The sequence below is a fragment of the Brachionichthys hirsutus genome, chromosome 8 (genome assembly GCF_040956055.1).
Source record: "Brachionichthys hirsutus isolate HB-005 chromosome 8, CSIRO-AGI_Bhir_v1, whole genome shotgun sequence".
Classification (NCBI taxonomy): Eukaryota; Metazoa; Chordata; class Actinopteri; order Lophiiformes; family Brachionichthyidae; genus Brachionichthys; species Brachionichthys hirsutus.
Window position 1 is genome coordinate 7303994 of NC_090904.1, and position 26085 is coordinate 7330078.

General features: G+C 41.8%; 1 protein-coding gene across 1 annotated transcript; it reads right to left on the reverse strand.

Moving 5' to 3' along the window:
- Nucleotides 1-3687: 3687 nt before the first annotated feature.
- On the reverse strand, nt 3688-23642 carry cacna2d2b (calcium channel, voltage-dependent, alpha 2/delta subunit 2b). Its single transcript, XM_068742463.1, has 38 exons — nt 23527-23642; nt 17016-17097; nt 15203-15319; nt 14897-14956; nt 14069-14113; nt 13746-13881; nt 13498-13629; nt 13332-13389; nt 13193-13243; nt 12548-12647; nt 12291-12452; nt 12095-12205; nt 11915-11993; nt 11603-11652; nt 11375-11464; nt 11191-11256; nt 10889-10963; nt 10721-10795; nt 10544-10615; nt 10324-10395; nt 9320-9381; nt 9091-9167; nt 8934-8994; nt 8757-8854; nt 8584-8674; nt 8418-8480; nt 8240-8343; nt 7192-7290; nt 6946-7037; nt 6816-6866; nt 6596-6667; nt 5997-6149; nt 5581-5633; nt 5288-5343; nt 4933-5056; nt 4716-4825; nt 4533-4615; nt 3688-3794 (listed from the first exon to the last, which is right to left on the reverse strand). Exons 1-38 carry the CDS (start codon nt 23640-23642, stop codon nt 3702-3704), a joined length of 3291 nt encoding a protein of 1096 aa, XP_068598564.1. The 3' UTR covers nt 3688-3701.
- Between the last annotated feature and the right edge of the window lie 2443 nt (nt 23643-26085).

The window sequence follows — 26085 nt, forward strand, 5'->3', positions numbered from 1 at the left end:
TCTAAGACATTAGGATTTAATGAGTGCAACAATCTGTACAGCAATAAGGATTCAGAGTTGAAGTGAAAAATATCAACAGCATTTAATCACCAAAGATATAAACATTTCAATATCCATTTTGTAATGTGGCTGACAAAGTCTTTACAAAGTTAGCGTTTTATCTTCTGCTGACTGCTTTACATCATCTGTACAAAAGTGAGGTGGCACTGGAGACTGGCACAAAGAGAGGAAACGAGTAAACGACAACCAGCAAAATGAAAAGCAAAGACACAGTGGAGACATTAACATTCTTTTGGTTTGATAAATAAAAAATGGGACAAAGACATACGGTAAATATATATATTTTTTTGGTCTGTTTTGTAGTTTTCTTGTAAACTGTCCAGGCAAGTGTCAAACACATTCAAGTCCTTCATTTTGAAATCATTCTCAATATCCAAATAAAATAATGTAAAAAATAAATAAGCAAACACAAATCTATTTGAGTAATGAAGTACGTTATAAAGTGGTGTCCCCACGAGTGCCACTGCCTTGTTTGATTGATATACAGCCGACAGATGCATTTCCAGAGCAGTATGATGCTTCTCATTCGGACCCTTTCTGTGTTTTCCATTTGCCACAGAAGAGCTAATTTGCAAACAATGACAGCTATTATAGGCTTCACTGAAGTCAACCATTCAGCTTTGTGAGTTTACTCAAAGCAAAGAGCCGCGAGTCCTCCACATGTCCCCAAACATCCACAGAGGGCGCCCTGGCTTCTACCCACAGCGCGACAATTAGATGTGGACAGCAATGTAAAATATCCATCAGAGCATATACACACATCTGCAATTTGTTCAAAATATCATGCAAATAAAATACCAGCAATTTAAAATTGAGTTTACAACACTGACCAAGAGTAATACATTATAGGCTATAAAGAGTTTCACAAAATGTCTTGCTTCAACGACGGCGACTGAACGATGCAATACAACCGAGGGTCAATACTGCAGTTCTCAAAGTTAAACTTGTAAAAATCAGTTTTTAAGCAGTGTGTTTGCCGAGTTCTACAAAACGATTCGAGCTTCAATCTACTCCTCGCGGTGCCCACCATGCTCGGGTACGGCAGAGATACACAGCAATAGACAACATCCTACATAAACATTCACACTTTGCCAATCAGTCCTAATGGAAAAGTACAACAAGCGTTAAATATAATAGAATATACAGTGTGCAGATGGGGACAAAGGAAATCTCTGAAGAAGGGCAGTGTGGTTGGACTCCAGGCTGAACCATGGCGTGCACAGAAACAACACGAAGCAGAAGGGTGGCAGGGATCCTTCTTGGCGCTTTGATAGACGTCTGTCCATTGACAAGCGAGCAGGCGAGGCCGGCTGCTCGACACACTTCTGCTGTGCTTCTTTGCCAGGTTTGCCACGCTCCTTTGAAAGTTTTCACAAGTTTACAAGGAGATGATTTTGTTTTTGCGTTTGAAGTTGCAAAGCCTGAAATTCCCGTGAATCCTTCACACGGCGTGCAGGATGAGTGCAACAAGGCAGCGCAAGTGTGGAACACCAGGCAGATTAAGAAAAAAACATTTGACAAATGTTTCTAAAAAGCTCACCTTTTAGACAAATACACAAAAAGACTTCAGAGAAAGATGAATCACTGATTTTTTTTTCATGCATAACTCTTCACCCTCTTCCACCACTGGACTCCAAAATGTCTTGCTTGTTGTTTGGCCTGCACTCTGCTAAATGGAGCGTGTACAGAGTTTTGGCACTAAAAGGCTGTTTTTGACATTCATCTGCTTAAGGGTGACAGTTCCTCTGTATTCACTTTAAACCTGACCATAATTTGTAATTATAAAAAAGTATTTTGTCACAACCGCGTAAGCCAATCACGGCCCACGAGGCTAGCTGTTTAATGCGAACACCTGAAGCCTTTACAAGATAATTATATCCTTAGATTAAACCCAATTTATTTTACATCTTTTTTAATCAATCATTTAATTGTTCCTTTGTTGGTGTTACTGTGTGCATGTATTTTCTATGACGTGGATCACTTTGTAGTCTATTATTTGAGTTCTACAATTAATTTTAGAGACGTATCTGTTAAATCGCACAGCAGAGTGTGATCCCATACATAAAGCACCAACCTGACATTTCACTACAGTTTTAATCTTAAAGCTTGGTGAACATGTAAAGATCACACGTCACTGTCATGATGAGGTAATGCATGATAAAATGTAAATAACTGTCAGCGAGGAGAATCTCAACAGATGGCATAAAGCATTGCATGATACTAACAACACCTAAAGCTGTTCAAGAAGCTACATTCCCCATAAAGAAGCTTACACCAAGTGCATTAATTCAGATTTGACAAAGAGTCAAGATACAAGGAAAAGAAAAGATTGGGAGTGAGCTTTCCCCACAATCAAACGTGATGCACGTCTAGAAGACACAAACTGCGGCTGTGTGTTGAGCTATACGACTACATAGACGCCACTGAATCAGTCATTTATTACAATATTATAACTGGTGCTATGATAAAGATACGTTTCTCACGCCACTAGTTCAGTGATTTCGAGGACTCACTAAGCCTCACGGTTTACATTTAAGGTTTTGTTCAGTTACAACGTTTAACATTTCCTATCACCTGGAAGTGCTTCAAGATCATGGAAGCATGTCAGCAAACAAACCTTGACTACAAATTTAAAACAAAGTCCTAGTCTGTGAACCCTCATTTACAATGGCAATAAAGTTATTCTGACTCTGATTCTAACCTGATTAAATTTGTCAAATACATCACTGCGTCACTGACCCATTATGGTTATTAATATTTCCCATCACAATGACTTCTCTCTGTTGTCTTTTAAGTACAGGTGCTCTAAGAAAATGCCATTATGGAAAAATTAATCTAAATGTCAATTCCATCAGACCTTTTCTTTAAGTAAGGTTATAAATGATGGTCAAGGGAAGTTCTTTTTGGATTGTTGTGTATGATATAATTTATAGTGTTGAAATTGCCATGGCAACGGTAAGAGGTGAACTGAAAGACACTGATATGTGTGTAATATTAAGGCCCAGATCTACTGTCATGTAAAAATGGCTTTGCTATGTACAAAGATGTTCATTAGAGCCGGGCATTAGATTTGTCTCTTGGCTCCTGATTAGCTTCAGTATTTAAATGCAGCTGACCTGTTGCATCAGTAATATCCATGTCACAATGTAACACTGACAGGATTCGTTTCTCTGTCAAATAAGCATTTTTACATTAACAATAATTTCTGTTTTTATTTGTATTTATATCATTTGGTATTAAAGGTCTAATCAAGTAAAATGCTTCCTTCAAAAACAGACCAAAATAAAACAATTACCATCACAAAATCCAACTGAATATTTTAGCAAAATCTGCAGCACATGGGTGCTTACATGGTTACATGGTTTCACACCTTAAACATGCTTGTCCTATTTTAAGCTCATGCATGCTCAACACATTCTCTTCCTATATTTTGCAACAAAGCCCTGAAACAGCAACAAAAAAAGAAGCATAAGCAATAAGGCAAAAACACTTGGCGCTGGTCCACACATTTTCTTCCCACAGTGAAATGCACCATGGGCTGTTTGTGGATCAGAAAAGACTAATTTTGCAGTTGTTGTACGATACGACATTCAGTAGATCTGCGCCTTAACCCAAAGAAATTAAAGACATCAGTTACATTGTCAGAGAGGAAAAAGACGCAGAATAAGGAGAAATAAGAGGACTCCGATGGAGGACTGCAGAGCATGTCCCCGTCCACACTCTGATGTGTTCTCCTGCAATGAGAGTTAACATAAATCCTCTTTTCACAGAGAAAATCATTCATCGCATGCTCATGACATGAAGACTGGTCTGTATTTAAGTGTGGAGACTTTAATTTCACACAAAGAATAGACAGCTCAGAGGGAAGTCTTTCTATGCTTAATAACCAGTGGATTTTTTTTTTGGTCCCCTCTGGGTGTCTGCTCTGTGCACTACAAGGTTTATCTGATTTCATACTGAAGGCTGCAGGATTTGGCTCTCAGTCAAGATTCAAGTGCAGCTGGTTAGTAATGTCAGAAGTATAACAACAGGCCATGCTGGAACTGCTTTTCATCGAGTATGCTATTTTTATTTTTTTAAATATGTGCTGTGCTCCTTTGCTCTCAAGAAAAGATAAGAAATTGTTTTACAAATAATAAAACAAATCCAGACAAAAGCGTTTAGTCTCTCGTCTCAGCATTAGAAGGCTGAAGGGGGAGTGGGTTTCTAAAGCCTGTCTACCATTCAACAAGTGATTCTGATGAAGCACACAGCAGCTCAGCTTTGAAATGACTGGCATCATAAACCATGTTTATCTGGCAGAGATCAGTTTCTAACCAACAAATACAGAGATGGACTTTCATTTGGGACATTTTTGTTTTGTACAAATTAAATGTGTGGTAATAATTTCTCTCCTATATCTTTATATTCAAAATCTCAAATGTATTTCCAGAGGACTGAAACAAACATTATGTCATAATTTAACTACTCACTAAGGCACTGTAGTCAAAGCAGGAAGTCGGGCCTTTTCGATAGCGTGCATTGCTCAATACTTCACATGGATTCTCCTCCTGAACTGTTTTAGTTTTGGTTAAGGAGGTGACATTGAATTTACTCACCACATGTAATTTATTTCATCACAAATTAGAAATAAATGAGTGAGAGGTAAAGGATACACTCTATCCTGACCTGTGTCAGTCTCTCGATCTCACACGAGCTGCAAGGGAGCGTCTCAGCCACCACAAACAGCAAGTTGGTGTTTTCTATCCGTTTTGCATGGAACAGCCTGTAAGAGACAGTGATGAATATTCAGTCGCCTTCATACAGTGTGTTCAGCATGTATGCGGTATACGCAACACAAACACATTCTGCTGGTGCTCCAAAAGAACACACCGTGAGCAGTTCCCGCAGTCCTGCAGCACATTGTAGGAGTTGGTGGTGTTTGTGAAGTAGAACTGGTTTTGGATGGTCACGCAGCTGCTTTCCTTTATCTCAAAACTGTCTACGAGGATATCAGCTAGAACAAAAACATATAGAAATGCATTCAAAACGGACAAAATGTTTGGAAGCAAACAAAGCAAATGAGTTGCTTGTTAATTTTTTCATACAGGTCAAATCATATATCTTACATAAAAACCAAAAATAATGCGCCTAAACCTTGAATAATAATCAGAAAGCCAGAATAATTAGTGTGCATTCATTCATTCCCAGTGATTCATGTGTGCACAAACACATTTTGATAACCCACCTTGATAGAACCAGCCGTTGTAGGCCAGTCCATGCAGTAGCTGCTGAGTCACAGACCTGAAAGAGCATCCACATAACATTTAAGTAGAAACACAAGCTGTAGCCGTCAGTAAGTAGGAGTAAACACATGTCACAACCACAAGAACACTGAGATGAAAATAACTGAGAGGCTGCTCCCTGGCAAAGAAACGCCATCCGTGCTTTACAGGCAGAAGCCTGCGCACAGTTCAGATTGTTTTAAGGGCACCTCACATGCTCTGGCTGTCATCTGACTCACAGCGAACAAAATCTCACCAGGCCACTGTGGATGTCCACCATGCCAAATTAAGCACGTCAGCGATGGATGGCTGTAGAGAAAAGAGAATTATACCGAGGAGAACAAACAATGAACGGGCAAAATCTCCCAAAAAGTTAATAACCATGTCTGCAAGGGAGTGAAGAGGCCGCAGCATGGACAAACTCAAACTGCTCTGCTGCTGTCAAAATGAACAATTCAAACTGTGAAGTATCTGGCGGACGTAGGAGTGCAGCCTCCTGCCTGAGACAATGCGTTGTTTCTTCAGAGTCGTTGTAAAAATGAAAGCAGTTTAACAGTTTTGTGACTTCTTCCGCGCTGTTGCTACGCCGCACCAACTTGGTGTCTTGGTCCACAGCCGCCACTGAACTGTGAAAGTGTTTGCTGGATATAAAAGCTGCTCGTGCCCTCTTACCAAAAAGATTCCCTTTGGCGCTGCACCAGTGTGTCTGCTGCTGACCGGCTCACATGCAGATTGGTAGAGAAACGTCTGACGGCGAGCGAAGATCGAATTGTTGTAGAGCGCATGCATCAAGTAAGGGTCCACATCACCAAAGAAAATACCGATCTGAAATAAAGGGGGGGGGGGGGGGGGGGCATTACAAAAGAGGACAAGAAAATGCAACGAGAAAACAGCCCTTCAGGAACAGAAAATAATAAATCAATAATAAAGAAAATCTGTGTACAGTATTATTGCTGTTACATAATACTGTCCACACACCATCATACAAATGGCCCTCCTACACCGACAGCATCGGATCGCGTCACCTCTTGCCTGCCAATGTCAATGCAGGAAAAGCGAGCAAACCTGGTGCTATTTGTGGCATCACCTTCTGTCGAAAGTATTGTCACAGTACGCTTGTGAGTTGCCACCGTGGCGACCAGCTAACTGTAGTGGGAGTACAGCAGCTGCAGTGTAAACAAAACCTCGCAAAGAATAAAGTGAAGACGAGGCAAGTAGAGTTGAGGCGGGGCTAGCCAATATCATGAGTGTAAAAGAGATAAAAGCCATACCTTTTTCCAGTGATCTCTCTGATTGGACATGACCAGGAACCCACCATCATCAATGAGATAACAGAGGAGATCCTGCAGACAACACAGTTCACATCACATGAGCTGCGCACGCACAGCGAGCGCTCAACTCTTCACTTACACTAAAGAAGAGCAGCAGGACAACGAAAGTACATGCATGCAAAGAGAAAAGTACATAAGCATGTATAGAAGTCACCCTCACATCAGTGTTCACTTCACAATCCATCTCGCAGCTTCTGGATGGTCCACACTGCTTGACAGAACATGGAATGATTATCTTACAATGAATGTAGAAACGATGTGATTATTATTAATTAGTGGTTGCGTTGCACCTTGTGGGATCCCTGTCGACTGTCTGACACGTTGCTGGCCAAGATCTTGAATTTGTCCACCCAAGCCTCCAAGTCCAGCTTCACTCCGACCACTGGGTGGCAATAACAACACAATCAGAGAAAAGATAGGAAGACAATGCCGGGGACAAGAAGCAGCAATTTGACAAGGAGAGACAGGGAGAGGAAATATCTACAAAAATACATGGAGAAAATTGCTGCTGAGCCCAGATAAAGATTTGTGCTCACCAGAAGGTTTCAGTAGTTTTCCTCCTAAATTAACCTCCACCGCAGAACTAACCAGAATTCCAATGGTGCCATTTTCTGTAACTATTGGGTCATCCAAAGCTGAAAGAGACAAAATAGGAGTGAAACTGCTGATGTACGATCAACTGAACAAAAGCTTAAATTGTGAGTTTACAACTCCGCTTAACTGAAATGAATCATGACAGTAAAGTTGGGTAATAAACACTTTGATGACGGCGTCTATTGTCGACAACAGATGAGCGCATGGAAGAAAAATATTCCCAGTTTAGATTACGTGATCACACCGGAGATAGTTTCATTTGACCGATCCAAAGTCAGGCTTGTATAAAATGATCTCCATCAACATTTACATTTAGTTTAATGAACTCAAGTCTCGACAAAAGTCTCAGTGACGGTTTCTTTCCTTTTTATTGTCCACTCGGGGGGCAGCAGGATTAAGCTGTGAATATCACGCCTTTAAAGACGATATGAATTGATACGAGTTAAAACATCCAAATATAAATCCTAATATCAGTTTTGCTCTCCACCAGTTCCTAGGAGAGATGTTTGGCTTTCTGCTACATCCTCCTGGCCATTAGCTCTGTCTGTGAGGTGGTGCACAGCAGGTAGTTTACACTGAGCTGAGAACCACTGCTTGTTACAACCGAAAAGAGAAGGTAGAGTGAAATAAACCAATGAGCTGGAATATATCCTGCTTCAGGGAACTTCAGGAGCTGCTAGCTGCCACATCCAGACTTTGACTGCCCCTCTGGTCAAGTCTGCTGTTGTGCATTCATTCTGCAGGGCTTCAGATCAGATGCATGGGACTCATCCTGGCCCGGTGTAGCTCGTGCATGTGGGTGGAGCGGCTGCCTTTCACCTGCCAGCTCTCCCTCACCCTGAAAGTCCTTTATATTCGGATTTATATTTAAACTTTTTGTATGTTAAATTTAAGATTCCATCTATTCGTTTTCTTTATTTCTGCAAAATGTATTACTCTCCCATTTATTGCTGGCGCAAGAACAATGCATAATTCTAGTTCGCTGCTCACAGGATCTCAGTGGGGGTCTGAACATGTAGCCTTTGTTGTCGAGGCTCCGTCTGTAGTAATTCGAATTGAATGGCTCAGGATCTTCATCCCATAACTCAGCAGCTCTATAAAACATGACACAGCATTAAATTTGTTAATTAGCTATTGAATTGTTAGCAATTTAATTCATCTTACTTACATATTTGGAAATACCCGTGTTATTCCTCCATCAGTGGATGCAAATACAGCCAGAAAGCCATACCTGTAACAAAGAATTCATCTTTCATAGCCAGCGCTGTGAATTTAGTGTCTTTACCATCTGGGTGTGTCAAATAGTGGATACAGCAAGAACATAGTTGACTTACGAATTCAGATCCTTGTTCTTCCATACCCGAGATGCCAGCTGCCCGATAATCCTGGAGTCCAAAATCAGGTTGTGGATGAGGCCTTGGTCACCTAGAAGCCAAACCAGGTATATTACCTCCCCCGTCTGTAAGCAGCAGTGGCAGACAGTTCAAACTGCTGTGAACACACTCACACTCATCAGATTCTGGGGAAATGTCGAGCATGAGTGAGAGGAAGTTCTGCAAAAACTGCGTGTTGTTGTCAGAAAGGTGCAGACGCTTGCAGTATTCTCTGGAGAAACAGCAGAGAGAATTAAAACAAGCAGAAAGAAAGAGTGGAGAAAAAAAAAGGCAATGAGACGCGTGTTCACCTTGGAGCCAGAAAAACATGCCCTGCTGACTCAAAGGAGCTGGGCAGCAATGACTGCATGTCTGCAATGAATAATGTGATTGGCTGTTTTATTCTCGTCTCTTTTATTCAGGCCATCATGAAAGAGAATACTGAAAGCTTTGCCTCCGTGTCCTCACATTGGAGCTGCAGCATCACATCGCTCAGGTCTGCCTGAATGTAGAACTCGTTGTAGGGAGGCAACACCAGGCCGAGGCTGCAGGTGAGAGCGCCCCGACATGAAGACACATCAATGAAGAGACAGAGAGGAGGACGGTCAAAGCATGGCTTGATCTGAGGGTGTGGTCTTTCATCAGACTCATCAATAGCAGATTATTGATTGCAATTTGCAACCTTAGAACGTCTCACCTGTAATCTGTACCGTTGATCGGGGTCCAGGTGTAACCCCTGTACACCTCATCAATGTACTGCTACAGTGAATAAAGACATTTCAATAAAGCGGCAAAAGTTTAGATGCTTTTGGACGCGTGTAAAATGGTTTGATGGTGGTATGATGGTGATTTTCAAAGCTGCGTTCTGAATGTTGTAAGTTTCTACATGCTTTTCCCATCATTCATATCAGCTAAATGAAATCATCAGGACACAGTATTCACAGAGCTCAGTGTAAAGGCCTGATGGGTGAGAAGAGGAGCAAAAAATAAAACATGGACATTTATCTAACTCACATTTTTGAAAGCAAATGCACAGTTGAAGGGTTTTATTTATTTTATGATGGCTATGTATCATATTGTTTGAGCCTACAGGATGATCCTTCACACTGATTATGGATATCATATTTATACAGTTTGCTGTACAAGGCTGTCCCCGCCTGATAAAAGCAGCAGTGTTGTGTGATAACAGATTTGTTTTTCTTTTTTTTTTAAACGAGGCATTAAAAAAATCTAACACTACATAAAGAATTCATTTTCTGTAATCACTTCTCATATATAGGGTCGTGGGGGACTGGAGCCTATCCCAGCTGACTTTGGATGAGCGATGGGAACTGAAGTCATCAGCTCATCACATACGTAGAAAGAGCAATCATTCACACTTACATTTACGCCTACAGTTAGAGTCACCAGATGACATCTACTACATGTTTCTGGGTGTGGATGGACGCCGGAGAGCTCGCGCAGACACGGGGACAACATGATACAGAAAACGCCACACATAAAAATGTCCGGGTCTGTAGGTGGATTTAAATCAAGGACTTCCTTGCTGTGAGGAAACAGCGTATTCCACTGTGCCACCATGTCTATTTACATAATGGTCATCATGAAATATTCATCATACCCCAGATACACCTAATCCATGACTGTCTGTTAATGAAATTAACAGGTCTAATAGCCTTATATAAATAAAAGTTAACTTGCCTCATCAATGGACTTGACAAGAGTTTTGATCTGCATTTCACCTGGTCTTCCATCAATCATTTGCCGCCGGATCTAGATAACAAAAATACATTATTTGAAGTCACTAACAGGCTGCTCTTAGGGCAATGATGCTTACTGGCCTGGTAGTAACTTCAAGGATGCACTTAATGTTGAAAAGGTGCAGAAAATGTCTGAAAACAGCTGCACACTAAGCGCTCACCTCCTCTTTATTGCTGTCCTCTAACTCTGCATCCAGGAAGTCCAGCGTCACAGGCTCAGGGAGGTTCACAAGCTGAGAGGAGTGTGGGAAAATACAATCACATTGACATCTACTGCAGGCACTGAACATGCATGTCATAACTCATCTATAGATAAACAAATTATAGATGTGCATTACCTTTGGCTGAAGATTAGGGTGAAGGAGAAGATATCCATTTGGATCAATGGCAAATATATATCCATTGGCTCCAAGCTGCGTAGACGTAAGCATAGAGGTAATAGCTAAGACAAACCAGTTTGTGCAGTCCATCACAAGAATGAATGGAGAAAAGTGTGATGTACATACATTGTACTGTGGTGTTAATCGTTTTATCTCATCAAGATGCACATCAACGCCCATGACTCCTAATATCAGCTGATTCTAATCAGACAAAAAGCAACAATGCAAGCAGTTAGTTAAAGAAATGGTTTGAAAAATGGTCCTTTATGATTAGAATATCTCTGGTGTAACCCGATTTTTATGGCAGAGGCATTAAAAAAAACATAACAAATGTTAAACTAGAAAAGCACTCAAAGCACAAAATTTGAAAAAGAAAACTTTCAACACGCAAAAAGTTTCATACAATTATTATGAATTTGTTTTTTTACCTGTGAATTTCCTTTCATAGTGAGATTGAACACTGGCAAAGTCCCAGTCACAACCATGCCAAGGCCCTGCAGAGCCCAAGGACAGAGTTCCGAATAATATAATGGCATTATTTATACATACGTAATGTATGCTTGATGCGTTTATATTTAATCTCATACAGCCAGCCTCATCATGCAGGCTCACCAAAGCATCCTGATACACATTGGTCCACTGAACCTGCTTGGCATCACTGCCTGCCAGGACCATGGGGCGTCCCAGCACATCGAGGTACTCCTGACAATACAAAAGAGATTTCTGACTGGAAAACGACAACATCAGGGCGGGAGAGAGTTGGAAACAAAAGGAAATAGATGCTTCTACAGAGCGAGTGAGAAACAGCATAGCAGCATCAGAAGCGCTACACAAACCCACCTGGGTGTTAATCCTTATAGCGCAGAGGGAACGGATCTCAAAATAGTAACCTGGCATGAGAGAGAGAGAGAGAGAGAATTCATATTCCAAATTTTTGTTGTTTGTGTGATTAATGAAAAAATGACATCATTTAATAGCGCGGCAATCAATAGATAGCACAAGGCCACTATTCTCTCGCCTAATCTCTTCTTAATTAATGCTTTTATAAAATGAAGGGACATCTGACATATGTGAGGAAAAACAATGGGAACCAATGAACCATGAACAATCCAACTGAATGAATGAATCATATAAAAAAAAACATCTGCTCACCTTTATTGGTGCATGCAATCCATTGTAAAGGTGTGACATCATAATTGTGCTGACCCACAGAAAAGGTGAAAACTCGCACCTTAGGAGGAACAGATCAAACCCAAGTTATCCGACATAGCATAACGATGATGACTCCACGGTGCATCCTTCTTAGCTTGTCAGATAATCCGATAAACCAACCGTTTTGTTTGGCCAGTTGTACTGCATGAAGACATCCTGAGCTCTGTCCTCTCCCCCGTCCGTAAACAGCATTATTATTTTATTGCAGTTGGCCCGTGGGACATTTGTCTTCTGAAAAACACATTGACAAGGAAGAATGAACAGCCAGTGGGCATACAATAATCTACTCTGGTGTGTAGATCAATACGTGACCCACATTCAGCAGCTGGTTGAAAGCAAAATGAAATCCAGACTTGTAGTCGGTGGTGCCTTTGGCCTGCATCTGCTGCACGGCATCCTTGAAGATCTTTTTATTTCGGACATTAGCCTGGACGAGGTGTTTGAAGCAGGGAATCACAGCCTCGGCCTTTTCGTTAAACTTTACCACAGCAAGGGGAAAATTAAAGAGACGCCCATAAAACAATGATAACAATGGCAGATATGCGTACGTCATGATGTGCGGCGGGTACTAACCCTGGCCACATTGACGTAGTCGTCATCAGACAAAGTGTCCAACATTTCCATCACCGATGCTTTGATCAGTTTCAGCGTGAGTCCGCTGACACTGCCGCTCCTGAAGAAGCACACGAGTAGCATTTACAATCACGCGCTGAGAAACAGAGATGCAGGCAGGCCAAGCAGCAAAAGGAGGTAAAGGTGTTACATAATCAGAATACAAAAGAAATGCCACGTTCTCAATCCTTCAAGAACATACGTCTGTGTCTGTTTCTCTGTCTCTGTGTCTCTGTGTCTCTGTGTCTCTGCGTCTCTGCGTCTTTGTGTCTCTGTGTCTCTGTGTCGTCCTCTGGTTCCTGTCAGACCTGACGCCCGTCCTCTGCCGCGTGCATGTTTTTTTTTAGGCTGTGTATTTTTGGTTGTATTCTTTCTTAGTGACGTCAACCCGTCCTCTGCTGTTTTTTATATCTTTTGGTTTTTCTGCGGCTCTGTATTTTTGGTAGTTGTTTTGTGACGTTAGGGTTAGTGGCTAGGTCACACCTAGTACTGTCAACTCAATACATTGTAATTCGAACCATTCTTTAGAGGGTATACAATCATTGCATTCACACATAAGACCAGTAGGAAATTCTGTACCATGCTTTCTGAAACATGAGCACTTACACATCAACAAGAATGACCATATCTTTGGGGGACGAGGCTCCCTGGATGTACCTGTAAGAAAGGATGTAATGATCTAATCTAAACCTACTGCATGTGTGACAAGAACAACACGGCGCATGCTTTAGGGTTCATACTGTACCAGGGCCTCCTCCTGACGTCATACAAGTCAATTTTATCCGGGGCTTTCCACGGTGAAGCTGGAAGGATGAAGAGAGGCCTCCGTTATGCTGTGAGGGTGCGTTTGTGTTCAGTCTTCATATTCAACACCAGCTTACAAAGCCTATGGAGCGTCAGGACAAACCAACCTGGGTAGTAGCGGGTAACACCTGTCGCACTCCCGAAGGCTTGCCACAGCAGTGACGGGTCCTCCTGGCTGTTCTCCATGAAGACCCTCTCCAGGGCCTGTGTCCAGTTCAACTCATTCAGGATGACTGGAGCTGGTGGCACACAGGGGGCAAACGTTATTGCACATGCGTCCTTTGAAGTATTTGTCATCTTTCCGTGATACTTTACAAGAAGCAAGTTTTTTTTTTTTTTATTCTACTTCACTTACCTCCTTTATAAATATCTGTGGGAATCTGAACAGCAGTGTACGAGTAGTTCACGCTGTTTTTGAAGTTTGGATCATACACAAACTCCAGCTTGATGTGAGATGGATTTTCCACCTCTCCTTCTCCATCCATTGAATACTAGGAGGATAGGAATAAGACTAGAATCTACTATTTCTTCTAACTAGCATTTTCTCTCACTGTTTAAACTGCATTTATTTCAATCAGTCAATTTGATTTATAACACATCAGTCAATCTTACTTTACTTGAATAAGCACATAAAATATAAACAATGCAGACAAATCGATTTATTTCTCACTGACTCACATAATCCAGCTCAGCCTTCGAGTCATAATAAGCCATGTCAAGCTCCTAGAAGAAAGCAGACGCAGATAATGCAAGTCAGTCAAAATACATCTTATATTTATATGCCCAAGAGGTCTCTAAGTATCTAATTAAGGTCAGATGGTCTCTCAGGATAACCAGAAACCTGGGAGGTCTGTCAAATTGCATGGTCTTAAATCAGCAACACAAGGCTACTATCAATAAAATGCTATCAATAATCTCTTTGCAGGCAGTACCCCTATTCCAGCAAAGTGCAACACATCCCCTGGATCACCGCTGCACTAAAAGAGTGAGAAGCGTGTGTACCGCAGGTTTATCAGTGTGTTCTGCCACAGTTCAAAGAGGCCAGCGAGTTCAGGCATAAATGCCATTCGTGATGAGACTGACCTGGATAATCCTTTAAGTTTATGCACATGAGCATTTCAACACAACAACGACGACGACAAAGGCCCATCGGCAGCGAGAAGCAGCAAAACCTTGCACGTGCAGGGCTGTAAGCACCAAATGTTTGCCATTGTTTTCCGGCTGTCACTTTGTGAATCAGCAGACAGGCTGTCGGGCTCGGGCTGAGCGAGGCCATCTGGTAGTATTAGTTTTTGGGAAGACCTAACGTACTTCAGAGGAAGCTTAACATTTACCCGGCGGCTGATGTGTTCTGATCGTAAAGTCTTTTATCTCCACAGAGGAGACTTAGTGTGTGCGTGACACTTCACACATGATGACAAGTCTGTGCTGATGCTCCACATATTAATGCTGACTAATGAGAATCACTCAGATCAGAATGTACCAACGTACTGTGTGAGATTTTACCTTGATTCCATCCTGCCAGAGATGTTCCCGCTGAAGCCTCTCTGCTTCATTGGCCAACCTCTAATGTTGAAAACAGACAAGCACTTGCATTAAAGGAGCGAGTTTGTTTTTGCTGAACTACATCACATGGGTCTGAGGCGATGGACCCCAGAGGAGTCCTAGTCATAGGATTGAAGTGTCATAAAGTCTCTTTACTTTCTAAGTTGCACCACACAGTGATTTTCTTTGGTTTTCAGAACACAATAATGACAACATAGCACAGCTGGCAGTTTTCATTCATTCATTCATTCATTCATTCATACTCACTTCGAGTGCTTTGCGCTTCTTAGCCAGGAGTTTCTCTATATCTGAAGCAACCTTCTCCACAATTTTCCGAGGCTGATTCCTCACCAGACTAAAGCGGCGTCTTTCTTCGTTGTATATCTGTCAAATTTTAATGAACAAAGTATAAAAGTTGAGATCAGCAGCCATTGCGTTAAGGATGTTTCTGCCATCTGAATATTTTGCTCTCAATCAGTTGTAACCTTTTGACATGTTGTCTGTGCCGACTGGCCATAAATCTATAATGCCATTAATGCAGTTGAATTGTTGAGCAGTAAATGTGTTCTTCTTTTTCTTCTGTAAAATATTTACCGTACACTTTTCAAACACTGAAATGACATGGCTGCAAATAATTTGAATTCAAACATAACCTTCAACCCTGAGAGCAGAATGTTTGGGGCTTTGATTTTTACATATTTCTTGTGTGTGTGTGTGTGTGTGAGAGTATATAAATGTGAAAAATATTTTTTTTTAAATGTATGTGTGGGGGGAATTGGCCTGAACAGCAGGCTTTTTACAGAAATGTAATATCAACTATATTGATTACCGGTAATTGAATCATTGAGGCGTGAAAAATTGCTTTAAATGGCATGGCTGTCTTGACTTGAGCATATCTTTGCTTTCCGTGCAGACTAAAACCATTTCGTCAACAACTCCAGAGCATTTCAGGAGCAGTGACGGATTAATGAGGCTTAAGTGAACGAGTGAGTCTCACATCGAGGAATTGCTGCAGGCTGACCATCTGCTCTGTGACACACACAGAAAGAACATGTGCTGCTTCTCTCTGCTGAGGGAACGCCCCCACAACGTTCACAGAGTCGGACTCTTTTGCCCCCCCCTCACTGATGAGCTTTGGTCCTGTTTTTCACGTTTGCCTTTGCAGAGATCAACTTTTACCCTTTTTTCAATGTGAAATCAGGTGAATATCAGACATTAACCTAGAAGTGTACCATTTTTTTAAGCCCTAGTTTAGGGAACATTCACCCCATGAAATGTATTATATGTGAAATTATCTTAAAAGTTCAACTAATTAATATGCTAATCACCCCCTTGAATAATGTGTGAAATAATTATATCAGAAAACTAAAAATTCACAGACTGTTTTCACTGGAGCTACACTTAACAGAATAGTCCCTTTGAAAAAAGCTAGAATGCAGACTATGACTATTATATTTATCTTTCATAAGGAAGCTATAGTTGTCTCATTTTGAGGTTATGACAGCTTAGAAGTCATGGCAGAGGAGACATCCATGAATCAGATTACTTCAAAGCATGAAATGTAAAAATATACCTGAGATCTTGATAAAATACATTAGAATTGTCATGAGCAAGAACAGAAAGTAATGCAACATTCAGCAAAATGAATTGTTCCACTTGTAAGAAACAACTATTAGAAATTATTTAATACTTAAATCAATACTCATGAATGTAGATGCAATCAAATGTGACTATTATTGCTCTAAAGTTCATGTAGATGTTAATGTTAATGTTCAGGCATTTCATTCATTTTTTTAAGAACCATACAATGTGAGCAACATCAATATTTATTGCAAACAATACCCAAGGTGGCAGCAGACTTTGGCTGCAACATTTAAAAACACAGAGCATGACCACTGAAGGTAAACTTCAGATATTCTCGCCAAGGAAAACCAAAAGCAATGGATTAATGGCTGTTCAATGTTCTGTACAGAGAGAAAGAGAGCAGGGAGGTTTATTTACAGCTTTTTTGCACACTGTACTCTGTTCTTATTGAGTTGATGCTGCAGTAAGAGTAAGGCCAGTGTAGCTACACACTCACCCCTTTCAACTGCTGGGCTCCAGTGATGTGTTGAAAGACTCTGTCAATCTCCTGCTCGATGCGCCTGGCCCAGTGCATTATCCTGTGGATAGACATCACAGGCCGACTGTCACACACAGAAGTAAATGAAAAAGCGTGTGTGTGTGTGTGTGTGAGAGAGATAGAGAGAGAGATAGAGAGAGAGAGAGAGAGAGAGAGAGAGAGAGGTTCAAAGATGTAAGCAGTAATGATGTAACAGAAGCAGCAGCTGTTACCTGTACTGTACATTTATTCCATCCAAAAAACACATCATCAAGATAACTGATTCTGGGTCAATTTTCTGTAACATTGCAGTCAATGGAGGTTCAGAATTTGTTCCTCAATGATTATTTATTATGATTATTTACCAAGGTTTATGGAATTAGACACAGTCATGTAGGGTGGGGACTTCTACCTCACCACCGAATTTCACCTGGATCGGAGCCGGAATGGAGTCACTAAAAATATTTAATTTTAACATTGAAAACTCAATTTACGGATTCAAACTCTGATTTATTTTCACTTTTCATGATTGGTGTATAAAGATACCAAGAACAATTTAGAACCTTTTGATGATAATCCAGATCACCATGTGGACGGTGTAAATCCAATTAGGAGGGGAATGAGCTGCTTGGCGGAGGTCTGAGCTCTCTGAGTGCTTTTCTAGTTCTAAATAAGTTCATTCATTCATTCATTCATTTTCCAACTGCTTATTCCGTCATCGGGTCGCGGGCCAAGCTGGAGCCAATCCCAGCAGTCAATGGGCGAGAGGCGGGGTACACCCTGGACAAGCCGCCAGTCCATCGCAGGGCTCTAATTAAGTTGTCAATTCAAAATCTTTTATTTTTCTTGTTGCCACATAGATTGTATTGTGATATATAAAGTCAGTAGTTTTCATTTTAACAAAAAAAATAGGCAGTGAAGTAGTCGCACGGCTATACCTGCACATTGAAGCTAAAACAGCAGAGGTCAGCAGTTTTGTCCACTCTTCTCCATTCCGCTTTATTGATTCTGGTTGTGTGCATAAATTCCTTTCTAATGTACAGCACACAATTACACTCACGAATCAATGTAATCTCCAATAAACAAAAGACAAGTGCAAAGACATCAGGCCAACAGAAGAAACTGTGACATCCACAACCACTGCATATCAATGGAGGGAAAAAACATCAACCAGATGTTTATTTTAGTACAACATTGTTAGAAACAGAGAATTCTTACAGGCAGCTGGCAAGTTAATGACTTTCAGCATCAGAAGTCCTACCAATGTCTGTTAAATATTCACAGTTCAACACAGAAACCTCCAGTAGCGGCACACAACTCGCACAGCAGCACAAAGACACCACCCAGGATGTTGAAGCAGCTTTAATAAGGAGTGGCCGAGTGCACAAACCAGGAAATGGCTTGTCTTGCACAAATGAAGAAGAAGGAAAAGAAGCAAATCTATCTCTGGGTCCAGGAATACGGGGTGCGTCTCCCTAGAAGACACCCCCTCCAAGCTTTCCCAGTTTAATTAGAAAAAAATAGAAGATCATAGACTGGGGGAGGGGGTAATTTAGGAATGTTATTTCAGGGATGTCTCTGTCAGACCTAGACTGTTCTGAGAAGAGGAGGAGGTGCTCAATAATAATAGGGCAAATGAAAATGCTGAGAACCGTGCTGCTACTGATTCCCAAGCGTTCGGGGTCTACACACTGTCGGTGACCGACTCCTCAGACAGATGGCTCTGTCTCTAAATGATCACCAGTCAAACGCAGACTGATGCCACAGATGGCAATGAGACAGACCAGAGGCTGGCATTGCAGCAAGCAATAATCTTGTGTTCGATTCTTTTGTTCCTCTGCAGAGAAATGTTTGGAGATTTAAAAATATTAAATCGTAATGCAAACTTTTGCCGTTTTGTGTTTTCTGTTGACATTTTCAGGGATCCAATGCATCAAATGTCAGTTGATTGATGGTATTTTAACAGGATTTCACTGAATCAGCAGAAGCCGTGGCTATCTGAAAACAAACACTAAATTATTCATTTCCTGTAGTAATGTAACTCAGCAACACATCTTTCAGATCTGGCAGCGCTCTTTGTAGCACGGGCTTTCTGTTTCAATGTTAAAAGACTTGTCCCGGGTCCACGATCACCCCCCGAAGACATCAGTATGGCATGATGTGGGGTACTTTCTCAGACTTTGGAAAGTTGTCTCAACAGCTTCGTTCAGCTGCGGTCACTAGCTGGTTCCTGCAGGCCAATATGGCAGGTTGTACAATTATAGCACAAATGAAAAACGTATGATTCTTAACGGGTGCATGCAGCTCTTACTTCTTCAAACCACCTCTATGCTGTGTGCCCACTGCGAGGCTAATTACAGGAGGTGGGTCTGATAGTTGTCATAATTGGCGTCCGACTGTGCCCGACTAATTTCAAGGTGTGTCAAATTAATATCAATACCTGACGATATTTTTTTTAATGTAGTAATATGCACAAGTAAGCATGATGTCTTCTCACAATACTAATTAATCATCTTCATCATGCAAACAACTACAGAGACAATCCCCATTTCGGGCCCCTCCCTCACCCAGCTGTCTGTGTGTGGATATTTTGCTACTGTCAGCAGAATTACATTACGCCAGAACAGAGTATTATTTGCTGGTCAAAGCTCCCGGAAGAATTTAGCATTCTGGACGAAGGATGGAGCAAGGTGTTAAAACTTAGTCCTTGTCCCCCCAAGAAGGCTCAATTTGTTATAAAATTGCGATCTCAGTTCACACGTACACCCAGTCTTATTTCTAATCGACGGATATTCTTCAGCATTTCATTTCATGAGCTGCTGAGAATCCAAATGCCCACAAATGTAGAGTTTAAGTTGCTTTCTGACTCAAGCTGTGACAACGTGGCTTCACAGTCTTCATCCAGTGTGGTAGGAAGGCCTGGCTTTTCAAATGAGACAGCAAAGGCAAGTGAGTGAGAGAGAGAGAAAGAAAGACAAAGGTCATTTGACATTTTAATTTTGGGAAAAAAATTAACCGAGAAATCTGTGATATAAATTCTTTTCTTTTTTTTCAGAATTCCGGAATTGTGCAGAATTTTCATGTCAGAAACTGGTGCCTATGTACAAAATATAGATATTTAAGCCTAAAAAAACACAAGTATTTTCATCATTTCATAGTTTCTGGAATGTAAATTCTGTTTGTAGCAGTAGTCACAAGTTTAATGACATGATCTTTGGTTACTGTTTGGGATTTATCATCAAAGATTCTACTAGAGTTCTCTCTTGTTGGCTTGCAGGCAGCGCAGCGGTGTAATTGTGCACTCCATGTATGGAGCCCGATTTCAGGTCCCATGACCCTTCGACATGGCACCCCCACGCTCTCTCTCTATTTCCTGTCACTCTCCAAATAAAGGCAAAAAATGCCTCCGCCAAAAGATTCCTGGAACTTTCACAGGAAAACGGCATTGTGGCAATTCTCCCACAAAGTTAACATACAGCTCAATCCACATCTCCGGAAGGCCATGAGATTCCAACATTGACATTATTAATGGTCTTACTGCTACAGATCAAATTGTAATTGCAATCAAAGCCCTCAGAGAAAAAAATGAAAGACCATATTGCTGCAAACCTCATCAGAGATGGCTTTGTTGTTTGTGATGCAACGTCTGATCAGCAGGTAACAAAGGACAGCGAACGACCATCTGAATGTAATGTGTTTTGATACCTTTGGATTATTATTTTATTAGATATGAACAAGATTCCAATAACAGACAATTAAACTGAATAATTCAATTTGCAAACCATTTTTGTTCTAAAATCATTAAACTGCCATTTACAAGACGGGAGTCGGCAAGTCGATTGGGACACAAACCAAGTGAATACGCACGATCATGTGAAGCATTGTCGGAACCTTCTCGTGTGAATAAAGGATGCTTCCTCCCCGCTGTAGCCCACAGACCTGCAGGCCAGCTTGAACGTTCTGAGTCAGTGCAGAGGATGCACAATCTGGAGCTACTACTGCGTGCTCCATTTCGTCTCCTCTCGAGCGATGCATGTGAGACATCAAGAGGTGAAAAGCTGCTGAACGTCACGGCACACACGCACACACGCACACACGCACACACACACACACACCCCTGGGACGAGAGGAGGGGAGGAAGTGATGTGACCCATATTCACGCAGAGCAGACAGAAGTGTAGTTTCTGTCCTAAAATTCATGATATGTTGTCATGAATTTAGTTCAGACCTTGAATTTTGATCATCTGATTCACAATGTTTTACGTCTAAATGCCTGAAAGAGTACGCCCATCAGCTTGGTGCATTGTTTTTGCTGCTAATTACCAAACATCTGTATGCTAACACACCAAGCTGGCATAAATAGCAACATTAAATGTCAGCGTGTTGGCATCGACACTGTGCAGCGGTTAACACAGCTGGAGGCAGAAAGAATGGCTGAAGGCGTTTCAGGACCAGATTATTGGCAACACAAACATTTTGTGCAACAACAACAGAAACAGCTAAAGTACCATCAGGTGCAAAATTTGGGATAAATACTGGCATTAAAAAGTAATAACATATAAAAAATAAGATCGAACAATTAAGATTAGAGTGGATATTATATTAGATTGCTTAATTTATCTTACGACTGAGATGTTTACGCACCGTAAACATCTCAGTCGTGTCGCAGACACAAAGAACAACAGCAACAACGTCAATAACAAAAAGCAAGGCATAATTAGTGCTGAAAGAATGCGTACATACAAAGTACGTATATGATTAGTTGATCAACATTTGATGGTAAAATTACTAATTTGTCAGTTGTGAATCTGTCTATCTACACCATATACTTTATTCTAGCTTTATAATATAAATGCTAAATAATAACTTTAAATTCTAAATGTGTCAAAGCCTATATATCTATACAGCATATGTTCTATCTATCCGTCTGTCTGTCTGTCTATTATTAGAAAGCGTTAGTAAGAAAAAAAGGAACATAAAGGGTGAAGGGGAATTAGTTTCCTACTGCCTTATTAATTTACAACTGAAATGAGATGCTTTTATTCAGCATAATGATTCTGCTTCATTAGTTTACATGAGGAGACCCAGGGCAGAAGGGTCTGTAGCTGTTTCACAGCACTCAGCAGAAAAATAAGTGGAAAGCAGGAGGAGGAGGAGGAGGAGCAGCAGCTACACCATACTGAACATAAATCCGTAGATTATAAAACACATCCATACACATAGACCTTCCTGATTTACAGAACCATTTCCGAACTGGTAAATACACATTGGATCTCCAGTTGTGATTGGTCGGCGAGCCCCCAGCGTGTGCACTGAAGATGATTGGACCATCTGGTCTGTTACTCCCTCCAGCTCAACCTGAAGGCAGAGAGCCTCGAGATGGGCCCGGATTACGGTAGTCTCAAATTGAGAGCCAGTGGTACTTCGCATAGTACAGAATATAAAGTGGCTATTGCTAATTGTCTCCAAAGCTTGTCTTAGAGGCAGGTATTTTACCAACTAAAAAGATTGGCTGCTCTGACTTGAACATCGATCTGTGCCAGGAACCCCGGCCAGAGCCTCCTGCTCCACGTAGCTCCACCCTCCTGGTCCACGTAGCTCCACCCTCCTGCTCCACGTAGCTCCACCCTCCTGCCCATCCACATCACCTGTGCTGCTCTGGACACCTGCTGCTCGTCTCCTCATCAGCCCCACTGCATTGAGATTCCGCTCAGTCCTCTCCACCACTCTAACCCTGATTCTGATTCTGATTCACATGTACCTGCCCTGCGTGGTCTTTTTACCTGCTCCTCTGGATCTGTCTGCCTGATTGATCTGATTACCTGGTCTGTGAACTCTGCCTGTCTCCTGGAACTCATGGACTGCCTGCCCACTTCTGATTTGTCTGATGGAATCATTAAGGTTACGTTTCTGGATTCCCTTTCTCCTGTCGTGCTTTCGGGTTCTCCCTTGTCTGTGACCTGACAGATCTGCATGGGAAATTAAAAAGAATCCAGTACTGGTGCACAAAACATGGGGGGGTGCAGGGGAACAGGCCAGTTTTAGTTTTACACCCGCTGACCTAATGTTGCCTGTCCATCAATCAATCAATCACATCCTCACCTTCAATTTCACTGGATTGGAAGCAACAGTCTCTCCACCCTTTCCATTATTATTAGCCCGAATAAAGATTGAAGTAAGGTGATTGATTCCACATTTCATTTGACTGCATGGAGGCTGCCAGAGTTCAGGTAACACAAACAGACCTATTAAAGACATACAAAGTACTTCACATTTTATCTAACAAAAAAACAACACTAGGGTCTCATGAAATATTCATAGCGACACCTGCCTGCCCATCACGCCGTGGACTACACCCTGAGACCGCTGAGATTATACTGTAACAGCAGGAAGGCATGACTGGAGTGTCTCTCAACACCAGAGCTGAGTGGACAAGCCCGAAGTTGTCTCCCGTGTGAGCCCCACTGGTTTTCCCACGCAGGGTACTTACGTGTACTGCTGCGGGAACGTGAGAGCCGACGTTCCGGGCCACGACGCGTTGAAAATCAAGACGCTCTGGATGGACACCAAGCAGACGATGCTGCAAGACCTTTTGCCTATCGCCATTTTTCCATGAACAATTCTCGTCACTGGGGGCTTCGTTGCGTGTCTGAATCTCTGCAGCTTCAAGAGAACAGCACGGCTCGGTTTACCCCCCCCCGACTAGTTTTTATCGGTCTGTGCTGTCATGTGGTCACGGAGGAGGCGGTCGGTTGGCCGCGGAGTCATCACGGACGGCGGAAGAAAGAGGCGCTGGTGCAGCTGCGGAGACGCCGCAGAGTTCTCCCACATACACCGAGATTCAAGCCTACATCCACCACCACGCAGGCCGGCGCGTCCGCGACGGCTCTCTCTCTCTCATCAGCATCCCCATGGAGCCGTGCGCGTTCACGCTCACCAGGCAACAGAGGAGGAGAGGAATCTAGTCGGGCTTTATTTATCTCTGCAGAGCCACGTGGGATTTGTCATCGACATAGATTTCATTTTCATGCAGGGTTGCTTCTGTGATGGTTGTTGGAGTCCAGGAGGATGCAACACTTAAAAGAACTTAATGATCCCTGAATGCATCACAATCCCAACGTAGAAACACTGAAGCCATTCAGTAACCTGCAACATATACTATTCATCATCCATCCATCCCTATCTATCCATCATCTATCTATTTATCTATCTATCTATCTATCTATCTATCTATCTATCTATCTATCTATCTATCTATCATCTATCTATTTATCTATCTATCTATCCTCTTCATTCATTCTCAAGTCTATGGACAGATCACAACATAACAACATTGTTGTTTGTATACATTAAAAACAAGTATTTCTGTGAATGTTTTGCAAAAAATGTACAAAAGAAATTGTGATTGGTCAGTATTCTTTGGAAGGTTAGAAGACAATATGCACAGTATATGTGTGCATATATGTATGTGTGTACTGTGGAATGTATACGTATATGTATGTATTGATACATATAGATACTGCATAATTTCATAAAGAATTTGATTGTATATAACAATTGACTGTCTACTGATATAGTCCTGAGGAGGAGGAGGAGGAGGAGGAGAGGTTCCAAATAAGCATTTGCTTCAACTCACCCCCGTTCGGTTCATGTCAAACCCATCTCGTATGGGTTTCCACAGTGTGGTCAGTGGGGTTTCAAATATTTGAGAATACTTCATGCAGCAACCTATTTAAATTCCATCAAAAATAGAATGCTATTTGGCTGTAGATTTGCAGAAAGATGTAAATTAGCACTCACTGATGGGAGAATCTCACGGCTATCAGCATGAGCTGGTGGTAATTACCTCCAGAGGACAGCTGCAGTTGCACCGCAGGACAGCACAGTAGAGAGAAGTGGCATTCAGCTGGGTGAATTAGGTCTACACTGTGCGTGCGCTTTCATACACAGCACCATCTGTGCACATAAACACATTATAAACTTGCCAAAATAAGGCTGATGGAACAGTAAAAATCTGTGTTGTAAACAATATTGAATTTCATATTCTTTCCCGGGTGCTGTCTATACTATTTAATAGGAAACGGCAGGTGTAAGTAATTCCCCTAGTTCCAATATGGGTTTTTTTCTTCCCGAGTTGCTGTATTAAGTGTTGATAGCAGTGTGTGTGGAGAGACAGGAAGGTTAAATAACGTGGGGACGCTCCCTGCTGATCTGACCTTGACTGAGATCCACCTCACTGTGTCTGGGAGCCACTGCCACTGAGTCTCACGCTGTCCTCTGACAGAGGGAGGGGGAGCAAGAGGGATTGTTATATCCTGAGAAACAACATGTGTGCATTGCTTTTACCTCAGTATACGGACGGATCAGCTTGCATGGGGGAAATGCTATTTAAAGCTTTCCTCAAAATATGAGCTGTGGCTAATTTATTTGAGAAATAGCAGCTGTTTTTCCGACAGGCAAGACATTCAGATGTTTTCGACAGCTCACTTGACCGGATGGCTGCACAAATTCCAGCCCTCTCTGGGAGGAAGGATGTGGGCTCAGCTTTTAGTCGTCTTCACGTTGAACCCCGTGAGCTAATACTGCTGTCATGTCCTAAGGAGAGGGAAGACTAATTACTGACTGCTCAATCTTCCTGCAGATCCCCCTTCAAGAGTCGTACACTGTTAATTGGATGACAACTCTAAGGGAGCTGGACTGTAGTTGAGACTGACCTTTGACTAATAAAAACAGCATCACGCGTCAGATGACATCTTAACTTCCGTCTCACCTCAACCATCCCATTCTTCACAGGTATTGTTTGTATAAATATTCATAATTATATAAACATTTGCGTGTGTGTGTGCGACTGAGTGTATACAAAGACACATCTGATTAGTAGAACCCTGTCTTATATGATTCAGGCCATGATCAGTCCCGTTTCAGTTCCGGCCGATGCAGAAGAGCAGCAGGGACGGTGCTTCATCTCGGTACACGCCTCAGACGATGGCGACTTGTTAAATGGCCTTGGAGCTCGCTTCCAGGTTTGTTTTCCACAGTCGAGTTCTTG